The sequence below is a fragment of the Boleophthalmus pectinirostris genome, unplaced genomic scaffold, assembly GCF_026225935.1.
Source record: "Boleophthalmus pectinirostris isolate CB_2022bp ecotype Guang Dong unplaced genomic scaffold, ASM2622593v1 HiC_scaffold_22, whole genome shotgun sequence".
Taxonomy (NCBI): domain Eukaryota; kingdom Metazoa; phylum Chordata; class Actinopteri; order Gobiiformes; family Gobiidae; genus Boleophthalmus; species Boleophthalmus pectinirostris.
In genome coordinates, this window is record NW_026571190.1 from 29,139,158 (window position 1) to 29,161,148 (window position 21,991).

Genomic DNA, 21,991 nt, shown 5'->3' on the forward strand with positions numbered 1-21,991 from the left:
TGGGAAATGCTCCAAATAAGAGTGTTTAAGGTTGCTCACCCCTGGTATATACGGACACCGGGTTTAAATTGTAGCCTCCTAGCGTTGTGGCGGAGAATTACTTTGTGGCGCATAGACCTCAAAATCCATAAATCAAAAACGACAGCAAGAAGGCGACAGCAGCAGTATGAGTTGAGTTGACGCAGAACTATACTTCACCCTTAAGGCAACCTCACATTTTCCTTTCTTAGTCATAACATATATTCTTACCAGTCTTACCACATTGTCAAAACAATGCTGTTTACTGCTTTTTATACAGAAATACAGTCCATATTCTGCAGAACTGAGTTAAGCATTTTGGCCCAGCCCTCCATAATATATGTTTCTCTTGTGGCCCCATGGAAAAAAAATAATAAATTGCCATCCATATTGCCATCCATATTTTTCAACTTTTCTTCACAAACTGCTTCTCAGTTGGTGTAAAACTATAATTTATATTTACAACAGGAATTACAGCACCAAGTTAAGTACAAATTAAAGAATCATCAAAATCTTTCATATGTATTTTAAACTTTTTGTTGCGACACCTTTCTATTCATCTATTCATCTTTTCATTAATATTAAAGGGCTCTAACTAGGGCGCTCGGTGGTGTGGCATGGGGAGGTCTCAGCTCATTTCCTTGTCTGGCTGCAGTGGAGGGGGACAGTGAGTTAAACATGGGCCCGTGATATGAATATGTCCCCCCCAAGGCTCAGCGCCATCGTGGCTGCCCATCTCTGCTCTCCCTGGAAGAGCCTCTTATCATAAGAGAAACTGTATCGATTGGCTCCAAGTGCTCTCTGCAAATGACGGCCACGAACAGAGTCAAACATTCCCCCCAAGTGTCTGACTCAAAGCAGCAGTGGAATTTAAAGGGGGCAATTCGAGGTGTGAGGCACTTTTACAGTCAAAGTAAACATGGAGGGGGCAGGCATCTCTTATAATGCTTCCTCATCACAAACATACCTGGAGTGGCATTTTATTTCCTACACACATTTCACACACGAACCCTGTATATTTAGGCTGACTTCTTCTCTCAAACTAAAAACACCTTGTGATGTCATGTGGTAATACAGGAGCTCCACTGTGTGTTTTTTTTTTTTCCATTGTTTCCCAAACCTTTTTCCTGGGGACCCATATTTTAAGTCACAAACCTTCGCGACCCAAGTCAATAGACATTATTCGTAAATCACAAAATAAAGCTGGATCTGACCATTATTGAACATTAATGAGGATATTTTATTGTTGACTGGTTGATCATGTCTCTCTGAACAATTTGTATTACTCAAGTTTTAAACAATAAAAAACAGTAATTGAATCAGCAATAAAATGATCCATAAGTCGCCTATTTGGACATTAAATGTAGCCCATTTCTTTTTCTTTTCAACATTCAACTGAACCAGCAATACTGGAACAAAATAGTCAATTAAGTAATTACAAAAAGATAAAAAATTATACAAAACATGTCTAAACACTTCAGCATTTCTAATAAGATAGGTGGGCCTGTCGGGGTTTTTGTAGCGCGTACCGGTTCGGGGTGCAGGAGGAAAGCGTTACACACATATCAGGCGCAGCATTCAGTCTGTTTCTGTGCTTTGTCTTCATTTTTGTGGTAAGCACAGAAAATCCCAGTTCACACATATATGTAGAAGTGAAAGAAATGAGCATAGACATACTGTCCCTACTGAGGACAGGATATTCTGACAAAATGCTTATCCAGAATAACGATAAGGTCACAGATCCATAGTATCTTTGCAGAGTGTGATGTGTAATGTGTCAGAACTGTATATCGTAGACCTACATGCAGACTGTGAAAAGGTGACCCCAAAAAAATCTCTTGTGACCCACCTGAGAGTCGGGATGATGTACTAGATCATTTGGATAATTTCAGCCCTGGAATTGACAATCTCTGCTAAACAAAAGGTGAAAGGTAGCTGTGAACTTCATGACATTACAAGGTGGAACAGATAATTTTGAGCTCTGGAGATGCAGACAGACTAATAATAAAGGGTTACCCAAACATGTGTGAATGAAAAAAATACAACTCCAGGCATGTTTTTGATGAAGTAACAACATTCTAACATGGCTAAAAGCTCACAAGACTCAATTTTGTGTAATATGAGATCTTTAATATGAATATTACATTACTCTATGCAATTTGATTTCATTTTACGATTTAGAGCGAAATATACTTATTCATCCCGAGATGCTCTGACAGATCTGAGTGCCATTTCCTTTCTCATTCTATTTTTAAGTGTCTTCGCAAAGATTTGTTAGGACATTCCATTGCTTTTATTGTTTTTATAGATGTATTCAATTAAGATACAGTGCATTACTTTGCAAATAGAAACAATTTCACAGAGCAATTGGATGTCTTTCCCAAGTTATTACGTCCGCCCTGCCATTATTCTGTACCATCACAGCTAACTGCACATCATACACATGGGCTATAGCCTCAGGCCTGTGTGATGCAGACATGACACAAAACTCCCCGTAGTACAGTTGACTAACCGTCCATTTCTTGCACAAATTCCCTTTAGATGTAAATAAACTGTATGCTCCATTACTCTTTCAGGCACAATGAACACATCTCGATCTATTCCATTTCTTGGCGGTGGTTTATCTGCAAAACACGGCGAGGAACAAAAAAAAAAAAAAAAGAAAAAAGAAGAAGAAAACGCGGCATGCTTTGATGCTCGACTTTGCTTGGCCTTTTTTTTTTAAACTCGTCTCGACCTCACAGCATCTTAGAGCATTTCCATTTCATAATATTTGTTCTTTGACACCGCTGTTTCTCAGTCTGATCTGTGTGAAGTCAATGGCGGCGACAGTAAGGAGAAGAGGGGTCAGGCGGACAGGAAATCAAACTCGCGATAGGCTGCGGTTGGCTGTTGCGTTTTTACATTTTAGGCCACAAGTGAGAGACGTTTTTTTTTTTTTTTTTTTTTTGTGGTGTTTTTTTCTTTTTTCTTTTTTTTTTTTTTGCAGGGGAGATTTGAGAGACAATGTGACGAGCTGGGAGCGATGTTAGATAAGGCCAAGGCATGGATCACAGCACAGCGGTCTGTCAGAACACAAGTCACACCACGTATGAGACCACTGCTGCATGTACAAGTGGATTCATTACCAAACCACAGCCACTTTGTATTCGTCACAAAGCTACCTACGTATATGTGAGATGTTTTCTGCTATTCGAGGGAAAGGTGAGCCAACGCAGCCATTAAAAGTGTACTATGTAGCTTTGGGGATTGGGGGGGGGGGGTCCATCACGAGCCTGTTTCTATGGATACGTCAGCTCTACCTTACATGTATTCAATTACAGATGCTTTTACAGATATACTGGAGGTGAGAGTGGTTGAATTTCCACACATTTGGTCAAACTTGTTCGGGTTTGGTCTCCGTGAAGATAGAAAGGTTTAATACCAAACTGTGAAACATTCCAGACAAAGCAATAACATCTCAGAGAAGAAAAGCATTTGATGGACCCTGCACCAGGAAATGTACACCTTTTAAGTGCATAAGACAACTTTTATGATTCTCTAATTTGGTGGGAATATAACTATTGTAAATATTAATTATAGTTTTACACCAATCAAGAAGCAATTTGTGAAGAAAAGTTGAAAAATACAGGAGATATAAACGTACTGATGGCATCACATTAGGGAGAATTCTGTCCAAAGGGTAGACAAAATGTACACATAAGACATTTTTTTCCTGACTTTTACATGATTTCAACAAAATAGAGGTGTTTTTTTATGTTTGCATTCGTCAGTTAATAATTTCGGTGTACATTAAAGGAGTTTTGCTTGGTAATAGTTCCCTAATGGGCCGTTACAATTTCCAAAAAGTTACATTTGAAACCTAAAAAATGGCTAAACTGGGAAAAAGGATGTGAATGTATTTGCAAAAATCTTAAATATAATGATCTCAGCTGTGTTTTAGTAAAATAAGTAGCTTAATCTGTCATAGACATGTTTAGGTTACGTTGTGAACCAAAACATATAATAGCAGAGGTCAAATCTGGACGTGATCCGAGGATATTGGCAGTCAAAGTGAAGTTCAGGGAATCAAAATTTTCCATTTATTTTTCCCAAAGAGGTAGGCATGATGGAGGATAACCAGTTTTGTAATAATGTCCATATAGCGATTATTTTTAGTCCAGGAAACATATGGGGCGACAGTAGTTCAGCTGGTAGAGTGCTCGTCCCTTGATCTGGACATCAGCGGTTCAGATCATGTTCCTGACTTCAATCACTTTCTTGACTTAAACATCTTTGGTAGAGCAGGCAGATCCACTTTGATATCAAAAATGTAGCTTAATGTGTTTAAAACTCTGAGTTGTTTATTATAACATTTCAGAAATACATTATAAATTATGTATGCTCATTAGTTACTACATAGCTGATAAGCCCCCAACCCCTATCTACCATATTATAAGTCGCTCCGGAGTATAAGTCGCACCAGCCAAAAAATGTGCAATGAAGAAGAAAAAAAAAACATACAAAAGTCGCACCGAACTATAAGTGAAAGGGTATAGTATAGTATAAGGGAAATGTGTTTTATAGACCAGGAACCAGGAGATTTCATCTTGAAAGGCAAGTTATAATAACAACAACAACAGAACAGAGAACAACAGGCTGAATAGGTGTTAATATGTTAACTAACATATTAACATTTATTCAGATAATTATAGCATAAACAATATAACATAAGTTTATTGAACTTACGATCTCACTCCAAATTACTAAATCCATTGAATTCTTCATCCTCAGTGTCACTTCTGCGCGACCTTTGGAGATAAACCATAGATCCATGAGGTAAATGGAGCGCTGCCTCCTCTTCTGTGTAGCTGTCATCAGACTCAGCATCAGCTTCAGTTAGAATTATTCCGGCCTTTCTGAATCCCGACAAGATGGTTTCGGTGTCATTGAAGTCCAGGCTTTCTCGATTCATCCAGTGACTTACAGGAAAGTTGGCACACTCGCCCGGTTAACGTGAAGCTGTGTTCTCCATGCCTGCTTTCCACAGGTCCTTCACAGGTTTCTCGCTCACTCCAAACTTTCTTTCTGCTGCTCGATTACTGTTTTCAGCTGCATATTTCACTATTTGCAGAAAGACAGCAGCTTTTTCTAATGGAGGGATACGCAGTAGAGTGTGAAGTGACAGTGGTACAGGAGTGATAGTAGTACTAGATACTGACACACAAGCCTAGAGTGCTCTCTCGCGGGTGTCAGTCTGAAAGTCGCAGGACCACCCAAACTATGAAAAAAAGTGCAACTTATAGTCTGAAAAATATCTAATTATGTTTGCCAAGGTTTATGGCATTGAATCTTACTTCCAAACCAGAGAGGGGTGTAGGACCATAGACTGTATATATAAATGGACAGCGTTCCAAATAGCAAGTGAGCATGGGGGACGATTCTGACTTTACATTGGAATATTGTCACCCCCTCTCTTTGTAACTGCTGCAGTGAGCCGTCATTTTGGTCTTAAAATGTTCGTATTACCCGTTCTACATGATCCCAGTGTTTTTATTTTGTCCGTAAAATAAATTCCTGTTTCTAACACGGACCTTCGCTCCTATAACTGGTAGCATCGAGAGCTTGGGTGGGACTGTGAGCTACATTCACGTTCAGTTGTAAACACTCGTCTCAAGCATTGCCTATTTAAATTTTCGCACATGGTTTTGTAGAACGAGTACCGCATCCCTTCAAACACATCGCCTGCAGCAAATTCAATGTAACTCTGTGGACTTGGATTTTGTCCACACTAAAGCAGCAATTAACAATTAAATACACCACCGTAGAGCCTATTAAATGAGATGGCATATAGACTGTATTGGCAGGCTGGAGAGCTATTGAACCAATTGTATGTATATTTGTCAAGTATGCAGACATAGGGGACGGATGGGGGTTACAGTGGGGCCATTAGCGCTTGATCAATGAAGTAATGGGCACGCTGTTATTCTCACAGTCCTCGATACACTACCTATCAAAGTGTGGTTGCCCTTCACCTGTGTTCAATGCGGGTTTATTTGACCGAGTGGATACATATCAGTCATAGGTCTGGGCACACCATGTCATTCAGTGTTTTTTTTTTTTCTATATCGTTACTATATTCAACATATTATATACACATAGAAGACAACAAATATATGAAGCAAGAGGTGTCGAATTAAGTAGCAAAAAGGACATTGAAATAACTCAACTTTCTTCATCTCAAAGTAGCCAACCTTTGCTTTGTCAAAAAATATTTTGTTGCATTATTTATATTTTTCTCCTTTACTGCATAATTCCATATATCTTACTTCATATACTTGATGTTTTCTGTATGTACCTAAAATGTAGAAAGTAGTAAAAATTAAGAAAATAAAACATCAAATGAGACTTTAGATTAGTGCTGTTTAAACATACACTGCCAGTCAAAAGTTTGGACAGACAACCTTATTCAATGTTGTTTTTTTTTTTTTTGATATGTTAACTACTTTCAATATTTTATACAGAAGACATCAAATATATGAAGCAAGAATTATGGAATCATGTAGCAATGAGGATAATATTCAATAACTCTACTAAATAAATATATTTTTATATTAATATTCAAATCCTCAAAGGAGCCAGCCTTGGTTTTGTCAAAAAATATTTAGTAGCGTTATTACTTTGCTGCATCATTTCATATATCTTATCTCATATATTTGATGTTTTTTATATCTAAAATATAGAAGGTAATAAAAATAAAGAAATAAAATGAATGAGACAGTATAGTGAGTCCAAACTTTTCATTGCGGCTGTTTAAACATAAACTACTAGTTAAAAGTTTGGACTCAGATACATAAAAAAGACATCACATATATGAAGTAAGATATATGGAATTATGTAGTAAAGAAAAAGGAAGAAAAAGAATAACTCAATACTAAATACTTTGAGTTTCAACTTCTTGAATTCTTTTTAAAGACAATACAGTAAAGTGTATTTACCTTGTTGACGTATTTCGGCTGCTAGCTGCACGCCATCTTCAGAACTGTTCTAGAGCAGTATATAAACATGTCAACAAGGTAAATACACTTGTACTGCACTGTATTGTTTTTAAAAAGAACCCAAGAATTTCAAGTAGATAAGAAGACAAAATGAACATCTTTGGTTGAGTTATGAACATATTTAGTTGAGTTCTTCTTTGCTACATAATTCCATACTTCTTACTTCTTCCATATGCATCTAAAACATAAAAAACTAGTAAACAAAAACACTGAATGAGAGGCTGTGTCCAAACTGTTGACTGGTCGTGCATGCCAGTCAAACTTCTCTATTACACAACACAATAGACTAATATTACTGACGCGAGACCAGTGCCACATTTCACATTCAAAACGAGAGTGTTTCTGCTCCTCCTGCTCCTCTGAAGGTAAGCTGTCACCTGTCACTTTTACTGAGCCGCTAATCTCTCAGTTTGTTCATTCTCTGCCTGTCATTTTCGCCCAAAACAAAAGAAGAAGACAGTTGCAGAACAAACTGGATGTGACTATTTACAGACATATTTCAAACCCTGTGTATGTGAGTAAATGTGAGAGCGGACAATCCAGGATTTATGTAGCGAAATGAAGGAGGATGGCGTTATCTTGGGTGATTTCGCATTCGGAGAGTTTGGATGAAATGAGTGGTAAGCAAAATAAGTTGTTTTTAAGCTATAATGCGGTTTATAGACTCTGGGAATACTGCAAGAGGATGTGGTGTAAAATTTTGATCACATTATAAAAGAGAAAATGTGCAGTAATTATATAGTTGATGACATACCCAAAGATGCTTTAAAGGTCCTATATTAAACAAAACTGACTCTTCTGAGCTTTAAGTCTTGTCATAATGCTGTTACTTCCTCAAAAACATACCTTGAGCTTTTCTTTCATTCACGTTTGAGTAACCCTTTATAATTAGTTTGACTACATCACCAAAGCTAAAAATGTTCTATACCACCTTGTGATGTCATGAAGCTGTAGTTTTTAAGCAGCTCTTTTACCTTTTAGGTCCCATCCACACTAGTACGTATTTGAGTCCTTTTTGTTGCGGATGCAGTGTTTGTCCACACTAATCCGATGGGAAACGCCTCCAGAGACGGATCGATCTGGTGCCGCCAGCTCCCACGAATTCATCTGAGGACTGATCTGATCCGGCACTGTGTGGACGCCTGAAAACGCCTGATACACTAATGTAGGTCTATGCAGCGCAAAGTAATTCACCGCCAAAACGCTAAGAGGCTAGAATATATGCCCATTCATATACACAGTCTGACCTGCAGACGTATAATCTCTGAAAAGTTTAACATGAACAGAAGCACAGAACAAACTCACCATCAGCAGAACACCCCTCTGTCACAAAAAGAACACATATAATCCACTGAGTCGTGTCCTTTAGTCCGACAAAAGCTGAACTGCATCAGCGCACAATAGCGAGCTGTTTTTTGAGCACTCAGTTTATGCAAATCAGCCATTCGGTACTAAGTTTCGTCTTTGTAAAACGTAATCAAATATGCTCGAAGCTGTGTGGATAGGGAAGGCTTGCGGACACAGAAACAACGTGTCTGGACGCAAATCATTTCCGATACTGCGATACGGCGATACGATGATTCGATTCAGTGTAAACGTAGCCTTTGTTCAATAGAGATGGGCAATTCCAGAGCAGAAAATCATCCATGTGATTCTAGTGAAGGTGTATGGAGTTTAAAAATATAGCAAAACACTGCCTGTATCACCACATAAGATAAGCTAAGATAATCCTTTATTGTCTCCTGTGAAAGAAATTTGTCTTGGGACAGGGGATCACATGCTTTATCACAAAGACAGGACAACACAACAACGAAAGCACCACACAACCACCATAGAACATAAATAAATAAAGAGACCAAGTATGACCACGAGCGATGCACCAACAAAACCTTTAAGTCACTCTTTACAGAAAAGCCCTTTGAAATCATGTATTCTATTAATAATTGCACAATCCCTAAGCCTGTGTGCAGTTTTGATTGCACATTCTCTCGATGTGCAACATGACATCACAAGGTGGAGTGTTTCCTGTTTGAGAGAAGAATACAGCCTTAATATGCAGGGTTGTGAATGTGAATGCAATAAAACGTGACTCCAGGTATGTTTGTGATGAGGTAACAACAATTTAACATAAATCAGAGAATATATAACATGGCCCTTTAAGGTGGCCTTCATAATATTTGTATTTTGTTTTGGCCTATGTAGATTATAGCTTTAGGTTCTGCTTCCACTTCCAAATCTTGTTACTTTCATTAGATTAGAGTTTTAGCCTCTGCAGAGCCTCCACAGTGAGTGTTTAAGTTGCTCGAGACGTTAGCGGTAGCAATTAGCCACAATCTCAGTCTGCCTCCCCTCTCAAACTGTGAAGAAAATCAGATAGAGTGCATGCTCAATATCGCAAAACGCCATATTTCATGCCACCCCGCAAACATCAATATACATCTAACCAATGATATAATATGGCCCAACCCTATAGGGAGCAGTTCTGTCATTCATATTTAATTCTGGTTTCAAGTATAAAACTCAGCTCCTGACCACTTAATTTGCACAGAGCCGATTTAAGTGGTGATTCGGATCTCTGAAAAATGACTGAACTAAAATGAGTTTGATTCTGTTTTTATTTTTGTCTTGCCGGCTACAGACAAACAAAAGCACAAAATGACAATGGGTCTTCATGCCGGGCTTAATATAATGAGGCAAGATGGTGACTGAGCAGCGGGGCATGACTTTAAAGACAGTTGGGGTCGGCTCTTGTTTCCTGCGGTACTTTTTGGTTTTTGGCGTGGGACCTTTTTAATTGCGCATCAGTCACACTGTGTTCTTGGCCTGTCAGTGAGGGCGGCAGGAGCGGCTCTGGTGCTTGTTGCGGTGGATTTAGTACAGCAGAGTTCTCCATGGTGACAACTAAAGTGAAAACCTCAGAGGAGGAGAAATGAGTTTTAAAGCTGCACTGCGGAGCTTTTATGGTAGGGTTTGCCCCCTGCTTGTCCCCATGGAGATATTATTGCTTAAAGGTGTAACTTTTCTGTTGGAGGGCCCATCAAATACTTTTCCCTATGGAGATATTATTGCTTTGTCTGGAATGTTTCACAGAATTTATCTTCATGTAGACCAAACCAGACCAAGTTACCGGTCAGATCAGTGGAGAGGCGACCCCACTCACAGTCAGAATCCCTATTTTTCTAAGAATTTTTGAGCTGTAAAACCACCTGTCATTGAATAAATGTAAGACAGAGCTGTTTAATGCCATACTGTGGAACATTCCAGGCAGAACAATGACATCTCCATAGAAACAAGCACACGATTGACCCCCAACCAAAAAGTTACATAGTGCATCTTTAAAGAATGTTCCAGAATATGGCATTAAATGTATCTATCTTGAAGTCATTTATTGTTTTTATTGCTAAAAAATGCCTTGAAAGCATGCATTCTTACTGTGAGCGGGGTTGCCTCTCCACAGATCTGACCTGTAACTCTGGCCTGGTTGTGCCGCCTGCTTTTTTTCCACGGAGATAGATAAAGTTAATGCCATACTGTGGAACTTTCTCGGCAAAGCAATGACATCTCCTAGAAGACAATCAGGTGGCAAACCCTCTACCAGTTAGATTACAAAGTGCATCTTTAAAGCAAATGTTCCAGTCACTTTTATTAACGACAGGTCACTCTTTTTACACGGATACTGACAGGGAAAAATTACTTCCTATAAATATAAGAAGAAGAAAAAAAAGAATCCAAATGAAGGGATGAATTCACTATATACGCAGTGTTTGTGTGGTTAAAGGTGCACTGTGTAACGTTTCAGGTAGAGCGTCCGTCAAATGAGATGTTATTGCTTTGTCTAAAATGTCTCACAGTATAATATTAAACCTTTCTGTCTTCACGGAGACCAAACCAGGCCAAATTACAGGGCAGATCTATGGAGAGGCAACCCCACTCACAATCAGAGTCTAGTTTTACGCATTTCAGAGCAATAAAACCACCTGTAATTGAATAAATGTAAGATAGAAATGTTAAATGTCATACTGTGAAACATTTCAGGCAGAGCAATGACATATCCATAGAAACAAGCACGTGACGGACCCCCAAAGTTACACAGTGCAACTTTAAAGCCAGAGCAGCTTATTGCCTTGTGCAGTGGACATTATAGATCACACTGTAGTGTATATGGGTGCACCAGAGCGACACGCGCATTCATTATCTACAACAGAGGACCTGTGCTTTACATTGGCTCAATATAATATACACTGTTTTGTCAATATGCTGTGAGGAGGAGTGTGCAAAACAAGTATGTCCATAGTGGCAAAGATTATAAGAGCTGTTGAGTGATTGTTTAGGCTGGAAAACATTATTTTAATTGCACAAAATTGCAAATGGATCGATTCAATATGTGGCGTATCCCAAATCAATAGTCGTACACTATTCATGGCTTTCAAGGGCAATGGTTCTTTGTTACAATGGCAATTACGCAATTCGAATCCGAGTATTGTAGATTTTGACTAGGGAAAGGTCCTCACAAAATAAAGGATATTGGACGATAATTAATGTGAATCAAAAATTTTAAACTAAAATGTGTGTATTGAGTCTTTCAGATGCCATTCCTAACATTTACAAACTTAATCTAAAATTGGGGTTTAAATTGGTTTGTGACCTTGATTGAAATGGCATGTTTTAATTAAACTCAAATGAAAACAAATAGAAGTACCTATGCTGCTGGTGTGAACAGAACAAATTGTTGTTTAGTGACAAATTGTTTACTAGAGTTGAATTTATTTATTTGATCAGAGACAATGCTTGCCTGGGATCCAAAATAAACACTTCTACAATATTTTACGAAGATGTGAGTCTGGTCCCTGGTGAATCTCTCTGTTTTCGAATGGACATGATTGAGAGGTGGATCAGCCAATCAGGGACAGGTATATTCTGTCCATATCCAAATAAATAAATAAAGGAAAAAAATATCATTAATAATATTTTTTCTGGATTTCTGCAGAATCAGTTAGAGGAGCACTAAACTCTGATAATCTGATGTGAGATCAAATTTATTTTATCTGTAGATCATAGGTGACTAATGAGCTATTTCATATCACATGTGTGGAAAAAAAAGAAAAAAAAAAAAGATGGCTCAAGACATAATGAAGAGTGTGGGGACAAGACTGAAATTGATATAAAATGTATATAAAAAATACAGACAGATATCATTATGGATTTGAAGACAAGGACAATGCAGAGAAAACCGAACAGTTTTGAGTGTACTGGTTTCTGGCAGTGGTCACCCATGAGGCACTCCACTGATCTCTGGACAGACTGCACTATTCTGTGGACAGGTCACATGTTCAGTGGAGGAGTGACGCACGACAAATGCCCATTCACACTTTTATCACCCGTCAGGCTGGCAGAGTGAGCGAGAGAGTGTTGAGGAGGCAGGAGGAGAAGGAGCAGTAATCACAGCAGTAATCATAGACCCACACAGAGCGGAAACCTTTTAACTGTGAGGCCAGTGCCACAGTATCACAGTGTCACGCCCACTGGAGCTGCACACTCACACCTATAGGAATGAGCAAGATGATGAAGCAGCGGACATCACAACATTACACATCCTTACAATACATCCATTCTAATTTAAACCTAAACCTAAACTTATTTTCAACCTTCCAGTGGTTGTAAAAACTAGGTCTGTCACAATAATTACTACATGTATATTATATTGACTTATCATTCAATATATGAAAGCTAGAACAGTGTATTTTGGGGCTCAATATTTATCATATGTACAATGTATGTGGTAAAGTAGGATTTGAGCTTTAGTGGGTAGAATAAATCACTTCTATGTCTAATAATTGGTTCATTTTGCTGTTTATTTGTTAAAGCACATGCATTTTTTATGTTACTGTCTATTTAAAAATGTGTTTACTGGCATTATCTTGCTTTGTGTCATTGGTATAAAATGTCATCATTATTGTTTATTGCTATATCTCTCTGTAGCAATATACCGTGCTTCAAAATGTGTTATTGTGACAACCCTAACCCTGGTAAACACAAAGTCTGCATGCTTAAGGCTGGTACTGGTCTATATGTGGCTGTAATGTATTTTCAACAGGGGAGTTAGTGTTCAAAACTTCACAAACTATGAAAAAATTACAGTGTGTTCAGTTTAGGTAGCAATTTGAGCCATTATTAGTAATGATAGGCTAGACCAAAGCTCAAGAAAAATATAGCCAGTCCCAAATTTTTTTTTCATCAAGCATTGTAATGGAGTTGATTTCACGCATCAGCATGAAAAAAAATGAGAAAAAACAACACAGACTGAGAAACAGCGTGAATTTTCTCAGACTCAACAATCGAAGCACTAAACTATTACTTATCTCAGGTAAAAGAGGCTACATATTTTGTTCTGAATGTCACAAGAATTTTCAAAAGGAGATGCCTTCCACAATTGAGAGACACGAGCTACAATTTAGCAGCTGTGGTTGGACCTTCACAAATTTGGATTGAGGTTCACGCTCCATTGTCCAGTTCCAGTCGCTTCTGGATCCGATGAGAATGTAGTAGAGACTGGCTGGTCAGGGAATTGGTGCAGTGATTATTGTAATGTATATGTATTTCTATAGTTCAATATAATATGGATTAACAAGAGTATTCTAACTTGCAATACAATGTCTACTTCAAAGATTTGGCACAGCACAGTTCCATTAATCATAAGATCAATTAAAAACGATTTTCCTTTTTTTACTGAAACATCTGAGGATGAGTTGATATTAACATTTACTCTTGGGAATTTCATTTTTTCATTTTCTGTAGAGTCCGCATATTGATAAAACAGCTTAACTGCACTAGCCATACATTCATCACTGAGGATTTAAAATCAAAACAAAGAAAGACTTCAATACCCCGCATAGGCAAATATTGAAATTTATAGCCTCAGTCAGGCGCTATTGTAAATAACACTGATTTCCCTGTCGCAGCTCCTGTGGTTCACCATTTCCACTGTTCCATATATTGTAAAGTTAAACTCACATTCTTTAGAACAGCTACAAATTATTGGGCACAGTTTAGCCCATATGCTAAGACCTATATTTAAATGGATTTTGCAAAATTATCATAATTACCTATCAAGGTTTATAAAGGAAATATATGCAATTTTGATTTTAAAGGTCCTACATTATGTACAATTGACTCTTGTGAGCTATAAGTCGTGTTATAATGTTGTTGTCTCCTCAAAAATATATCTGGAGTTGTGTTTTGTTTCATTCGCACATGTTTGAGTAATCCTGCATTATTAGTCTGTTGACATCTGCAAAGCTCAAAATGCTCTGTTGTAGTTTGTGGTGTCATGAAGTAAACATCTACCTTTTACCTTTAGTTCAACAGAGATTGGGAATTCCAGAGCTGAAATCATCCAAATGTTTCTAGTGAAGTGAGTTTAAAAACACAGTGGAGCACTTTCTGTGACACATGACATCACAAGGTGGAACTTATCTTTTTCTGTTTGAGAGAAGAACTCAACCTAAATATGTAGGGTTTATGTGTTTAACATGTGTGGAGAAAATAAAAAATAAAAACAAAACAAAACAAACACAAGTCCAGGTATGTTTTTGATGAGGAAACAATATTGTAAGAGAATTTAAGTAATTTATCTTCCACGTACATCTCAGTTTAACATTAACTCACAAAAGTTCTATGTACACCATGATCTTCCCTTGGCACAGCACTAGCATACCATTATCTAAATTGTGGTATATTGCTGTCTCACCGGTGCCTTTGGTGGTCTCACCACACTTGCTTGATAAACCTCCTCCTTTGGAAACATAGTCAAAGGGGCTTGAACACTCAAAGATCATTCAATATTCACTTTTGAAATCATACTATGTTGACTTTTCACGTCCCCCCGGGCCCATATTACTGATGGTAAATAAACCTTCTCCTGCTTAAGACATCCAGTTTGTCTCCAGCCTTTTACTTCCACCCTTTCTTGGACAAGCTGAAAACTTCTACAACAATTATAACATAGATCATTGCTTCATAATTATTTTATAGACTATTTTGTTCCATTATTGCTGGTTCAATTGAATGTTGAAAAGAAAAAGAAATAGGCTACATTTAATGTCCAAATAGGCGACTAATGGATCCTTTTATTGCTGGTTCAATTATTGTTTTTCATTGTTTAAAACTTGAGTAATACTAAAGAGACACGATCACTCAGTCAACAATAAAATATCCTCATTAATGTTCAATAATGGTCAAATCTACTTTTATTTTGTGATTTACGAATAATGTCTATAGACTTGGGTCACTTAGGTTTGTGACTTTTAAAATATGGGCCCTCAGAAAAAAAAGTTTAGGAAACACTGACATAGATCATAAATTGGTATAATATGGGCCCTTTAAATTCCATAAACATGACCTAACTCTGTCCCAGATACAAGCATGAACATGTTGAAAATGTAGCTTTTGCTGGTAACAACTGTAATGTAAAGTACGTGTCCTCTATACATAGGTTTAGGAGCGGGCAACCCAGGTTTGATTACCTTTTTGAAAACTGTACAGACTACATGCAGTTCTTTAAGCAACTGCTCTGAACTTGTTTAAGTCATATGTGGAACTGGCCTGCCCAAAGAATAGGGCTTTGTTGCATGGAGAGCTGGGGTATGAGAAATAGCGTAGAAAAACACCATAGCTGCAGTCAATTGGAGTGAGGTGCCTCCAGGGTTTTCTATGTCAAGTGCTCTATATAAAAGTCTATGAGAGAGCTTTCTGTCCTATTGGCTGGTTGCGCCCACTGCTACACATGTGCTCATCAATGGGGGCGATGTAAAGGTACCACGACAAGCTTTGCTACTTAAGGGACCATTGAGGACGGGCTGAAGGAAGCGAGGGGTGGGGGCTCGGAGCACACTGCGAGCATAGGTTAAGTTACGTAATGTGCGAATGCAAAAGACTTGTTCTTATCAAGAGATGAAGCAAATAATCAAGGCTGTGTTATTGTGCCATTAAATACGCTCGATAAAAGCATTTCTTTTAACTTTTAATGCAGGAGGGATAAACAGAAAGTTAACATGGAAATACTTTTATAATAAAACAGTGTGAAGAAAATGTGAAGTGTCATTCCGAGACCAACTAAATATTACAGTCAGGTAGCATTAATCGACCTGCTTCTATATAGTTCTGTCCGGGTTCATTCTGTCAGTGGGTATTGACATTGCCAGTAAAAATCAGATAACCCAATAATTAAGTCTGTTTTTTGATGTTTTTAGTGATCAAAATACCAGGTGACATGTTAAAGCCCCAGTACGTAACATCATAACAAAACAGACTTAAAAAAGGCGTGTTTCTTTTTGTTTTGTTTAGTTGTTTACTTTCATTTTGGTTGTTTTTCTTACACTGAAAAAATCACTTATTAATTGCTGTGAGCTTGAATCTCCACAAACCTGACTCCTATTTGACCTGAAGGAGAGCTTCCTTCTGTTTGGCTATAGTGACATGCCACCACTAGAAATTTACATAATTACATACCTTTTTAGAGTACCGTATTTTTTGGACTATAAGGCGCACCGGATTATAAGGCGCAATATCGATAATGTTGAATTCTCTCGTCTATTTTCATACATAATTAGGTTATAAAGGTGCATTAAGAGAAACAAACGGACGACACTTGAGACTGGTGTTCATGATCCATTGGCAGGTGTGGTGTAATTCACCCAGTGTTGCCTCCCTGTTTTGGTGAATATGTATTATGAATGTGAATGTGAGTGGATAATTTAAGTTTTTAATTTTTTTTCCCTACAAGGAAGACTCACATATACATTGAGGAATAATGTGTTTACTGCAGCTCTGCGCACATTTGTTTATGTTTTACAAAACCAAAACTTAAAACCACATGGCTAATTTGCATAAACTATAAGCGCTGAAAAAAACTGCTCGCTCCTTCTGCACTGATGCGGTCAACTTCTGTCGGACTAAAGGACATGACTCAGTGGAGGTCAGTAAGCACAACCTGAATTAATACGTAAACTGCACCAGATTATAAGGCGCACTGTTGATTTTTGAGAAAATTAAGTGCGCCTCATAGACTAAAATATACTATAAATAAAAACTATAAATATAATACTATAAATAACGTGTTTTTTGTTTTGTTTTTTACTTTCATTTTGGTTGTTTTTATTACACTGAAAAACTCACTTTCTTAATTGACACACCTGACTCCTATTTGACTTGGAGGAAAGCTTCCTTCAGTTTGGCTATAGTGACATGCCACCGCTACAGAAGAAGGTTACATAGTTACATAATTACATACGTTTTTAGAGTAACTTATGCATTTAGAAGAAAAAAAAAGTACAACAATCAGAAAGAAATCAGATTACATGACATCTCAATAATCTGATAATGATGAGATTTTGGTGAGCATGTAAACATAGGCAGTGCGGAGTGGTGCGTGTCAGATGCACTCCCACAGAAGCCCTGGTCATCTCTCTGCCCCACACATGACTGTCCCAGCGTCTGCTCACAGCCACACAGTCTGTGACGGAGGCAGGGACCTGTGAACGCAGTCACATTTGGACACATGCTAGCAGTTTCCATATGAGGCTATTAGCACTGTGTATGTGGTCATTAGGCTCACGCAGACTCCACAGGAATATCAGTTCAATATGTTGTTCAGAGAGGGGCATGGGCAGCACAGTGGCAGCTCCACATGGTTTTAATATTGTTTAAAAAATGCTCAAGCACAGTTTGAATTACTTGGATACATTGTCAAAAACAGTTTTATTTGGTTTAAACAAAAAAAAAAAAAAAAAAAAAAAGTAACCCTGGGATTTTGGATCTAATTTTCTAGTTAGCCAGAGGTGTTGGAGACGTGTGGAGACACTTTTTAAAATATTCCATCCAGTCCTTGTATTTGCAGAGGTCACTGGTGCTAGGCTAGCGCATGTCAATGGCCATAGTTAACCTGCCACTAAAAACAGTCTTACCAACTCCACAAAGCACCTGAAACAAAACTATTATTACACCAGACTGTCGATGTAAATGTCTGTGTCGATAGAATAATGTTTGAAATAAAACTAAACTTGCATCGCATGAATCGTGGCATGTTGAGGGACTATTTTCTCAGTAGCGGCGGAATTTTACTTTGCCGGTAAGATAGGTGCTAGGTGATATCAGTCCTCCGCTGCCAAGCTTTCTGTCAGGAAGTACAACTCACTGCTGCTGCTCAGACATAAATCCTTCAAATGCAAGGTCTAACTAGGAAATGAGGTCCTATGTCCAAAATTTCGGACTGTCCCTGTAAAGGTGCATTGTGTACTGCTTTTCTGGTGGAGATGTTATTGTATTGTCTGGCATGTTTCACAGTATGGTATTTAATCTTTGTATCTTCATGTAGACCAAACCAGACCAAGTTACAGGTCAGATCTGTGGAGAGGCACCACCACTCATAGTCAGAATGTTTTTGTAGGTATTTTTGAGCTACATAACCTCCATTAATTTAGTGAATGTAAAGTAGAACTGTTTAATGTCATACTGAGGAACTGTGGCAGAGCAGTGACATATCCATAGAAACAAGCAGGTGACGGAGCCCCAACCAAAAACTTACATAGTGCACCTTTAAAAATCATACAGGTATAAGTCCTCACGTATGACCTGTACTGGAGGTAACTCAGCTCAGAAAGGTTTGCTGTATTTTTGCATGTGAGGAAATGCTTTCCTTTCAAACTCTTGACATTAAGTGTTAACCCTGCGCAGGTACAGCAGGTACAGCTATTCAGGGACACTTATGATGCTCTGTTTAATGGTTCATCACAGACACGCATTTTACGTCGTAGACTTCAGAACAGTAATTTAAGTTCAGAATCAGCAGGTTTACTTAAGGATGAAAAATGTATAAAGTGCAAACAGCAAATACAATGCTCCGGAAACTCAGAGGAGAATCTAACTATTTTCTTTAGAGCAAAAAAAGTGCATTTCCTTCTTCCCGTATTATTGAATAAGAGGATATTTTATGATATGTGTAGCCAAAATCTAAACCAAGATCTGACCTCAGAAGCCTTACACTTGCACTATCTATTGCACAAATCCTCAAAAACTACAGTACACCTACTCACCAAACTTGTTACTGAGAGAAGTTAGATGTTGGATAGAGTAATTGCATCGATTTTTATGAACTGTGACTAAGCCTGGTGAACATAGGTCTAATTACTCAGAGTTTGCTGGCAAACAACAGTTGCAGTAACAATGACAACAGGCTGCCTCAATAAATCATCCAGTCTTGTGCCTAGGTTTATTGCAGCTCTTATTAGAGACAGATGAAATGACAGAGAGTGTTGTGCATTACCTGGGGTGCCACCTGCATCCCTAAACGCCTGCCACTTTATTTGCTCAACAAACACACACACACGCACATACGCAGGCATGCACACAGGCACGCACGCACACATACACAAGGGAACGCACAGGCGTGCACACCCCCCCATACACACACATACACACACAATACACTCACCTATTGCTTTTCACTTCTATCTTGGCTGCACTGATTGATTAGATATTGAAAATGGTCTGTCAGCGCATTTTGGAGAGGTACTCATCTGATAATGAATGCAACACCCTGGCTGCGAGCTAATTATATTACAGACACAAGTTGGTGGTGCTGTCTCACTCACTCCGAGCTGGCCCCACTGGAGAACTAGCCACTCTATTCTCACACTCCAAAACACTGCCTAAAGATTTCCAATGTCCACTTAGCGCACACTCGCTATGACAATTTAACTTTTCTCAAGTACAGAAATAAAAGTAACAGTCACGCCGGGGTGTAGGGCTACCTGATCTGCAACAGCTCGAGCCAATTTGTCCATCCTGGAACCGGCCTCTGCAATCTTCTTAGCGGCGTTGATCACATCTGAGGAGTTCTTCAGGGGTCCTTTCCCTCTGGGCGAGCGAGTGTGAAAAGAGGAGAAGAGAGCAGAGACATGGTGGGTGCAGTTGTGGAGACAGACACGCAAACTACACTTTAAAGACTACTTGCCCTGTGTGACAAAGGCCGCCACTAGCTCGCTAATTTGCTGAAGCTGGCAGGGGGCATATGAGCCTGTGCTATCAGACAGAGGAGCAGATCCCCCAGATAATGGGTGGAACAAAATACCCCACGCCTTTATCCTAATGATGTGCTACACAACCTCCTCGTGAGAAGATGTTTCTTTTCTAGCTCTGGCAAAAGTTCATTTTGGCTTTTCTCTTATTTGACTAAACCACTTGTTTGTTGAGTCACTTAGGTCCAAACTAAGTAATAATAGCTCGCTGAGGCAACAACTACAATCACTCATGACTAATCACTGATGGTGCTCTTTGTTTAATTTGAGTTCTTCTGTGCCTTATAATTATTGTGGCTCCTTCCATGAGACTGATAACTATCAGCCAGGCATGGGGGACGAGGATATGCAGGGCCCAGATGGAGAGATTAAGAGAAAAGCTTGTGGCTTTGAGTAAACACTCAACTATAGATACAGTATATCAGCAGATCAGAACGCTGCACTGTTGTCTCAGTCAAACAAAGCTCGTCTGGGTCAATTCATAACCTAAATACAATACTACTCTTTCAACTGGCATTCTGATCACACTACACACTGTTTTGATAAACCAAATCATGTCCAACTCTCTGAGGACAATCTGATGAATGGAAAATAGTTCTTGTTCTTACAAACTATGTTTAAATATTATAAACAGAGGGGAGGGCTTATCACATGAATATTATTTATATGAATTGGCATCTACTTTTACTGTCCATTTTTGCATTTAGGTATGTTGAAAAAATGAATGGTCTTCTTATCAACTATATCACCAAAGGCACATCATGTTTTAAATCCTAAAGAACTCATCTTTAAAGCCACCATCTGTAAGTTTATTTGATTACTTGTTACAAGTAGATGTTGCTCGTCCCACTCCCCTCACCTGGCCTTTGTTCAGACTCACTTGTGCTCTCTGCTCTTCTGTCAGGCCAAAGCTGACACACTACCAGACAGCAGTAACGTAGACACCGTCTAGTGGTGTTATATAAGAATACAACTGGGGCAGTTCGGCCAATCTAATTACAAACTGGGACTTTAAGAGCCACTTTAATTCTCTGGCTTTTAACGCCGTATGACTGTGTGATCCTATGTCTTTAATAATGTTTTATTATTTCTATTTTGGCAATATTTGTATTGCTATTTTCTTTTCTTTTTTTTTTTCTTTCTTTCTTTTATTAGATTTGACTGTTTTTATTGTTTGGTACTAACAAGATCAGACTGAGCATTAATTCCATTTGCTGTCTTTTATTGTTTGTCTCTCTGTGCAGCACATGGCCAACTCTGTGATTATAAACAGTGCCATATATATAAAATTGATTTGCATTTTGGTTTGGATTGATCCAGTACACTATATACTAAATGCTAAATGCTAATGTAAAGCTAGCATTGCCTCAGTACTTAATATTCAGTAAGAAACACTCCAGTAGCTCTGAGCGTCGTTACCTGGTGAAGTCGGTCATCTCCATCATGATCATGCACATCTGTTTGGCCAGCACGATGATGTCATTGCCGTTGTCGTCCCACTTGGCCACCTCGGCATCCAGTTTGCACTTCTCCTGTCGGAAGCTCTCCACCTGCTCTGCGATCTTGGCCTTCTCCTCCTGAGGCAGCTGAGCCATGATCGCCTGCAGGGTTCACACACACACAAGAAGACACACAAAAATATTTGATTAAAGCGTCCATGTTTCGCTATTTTCTTATCTCTGTAATCTTGTTTCCTCATTAAAAACATACCTGTAGTTGAGTTTTGCTTTAACACACACATCCTGCATATTTAGGCTAAGGTTCTCAAAAAGAAGACACTCTATTCCACCTTGTGATGTCATGTGTCATACAGAAAGTGCTCCACTGTGTTTTTAACTCCATACGCCTTCATAATATTTACTT

General features: G+C 38.5%; 1 protein-coding gene across 1 annotated transcript in view; it reads right to left on the reverse strand.

Moving 5' to 3' along the window:
- ctnna2 (catenin (cadherin-associated protein), alpha 2) overlaps positions 1-21,991 on the reverse strand; it is a 303,010-nt gene that overhangs the window by 14,884 nt on the left and 266,135 nt on the right. The window contains exons 15-16 of the mRNA XM_020930497.2: positions 21,548-21,729; positions 19,862-19,967 (exon numbers count right to left, since the gene is read on the reverse strand). Of these exons, the coding sequence (XP_020786156.1) occupies positions 19,862-19,967; positions 21,548-21,729 (288 nt within the window). The remainder of the gene's footprint in view (positions 1-19,861; positions 19,968-21,547; positions 21,730-21,991) is intronic.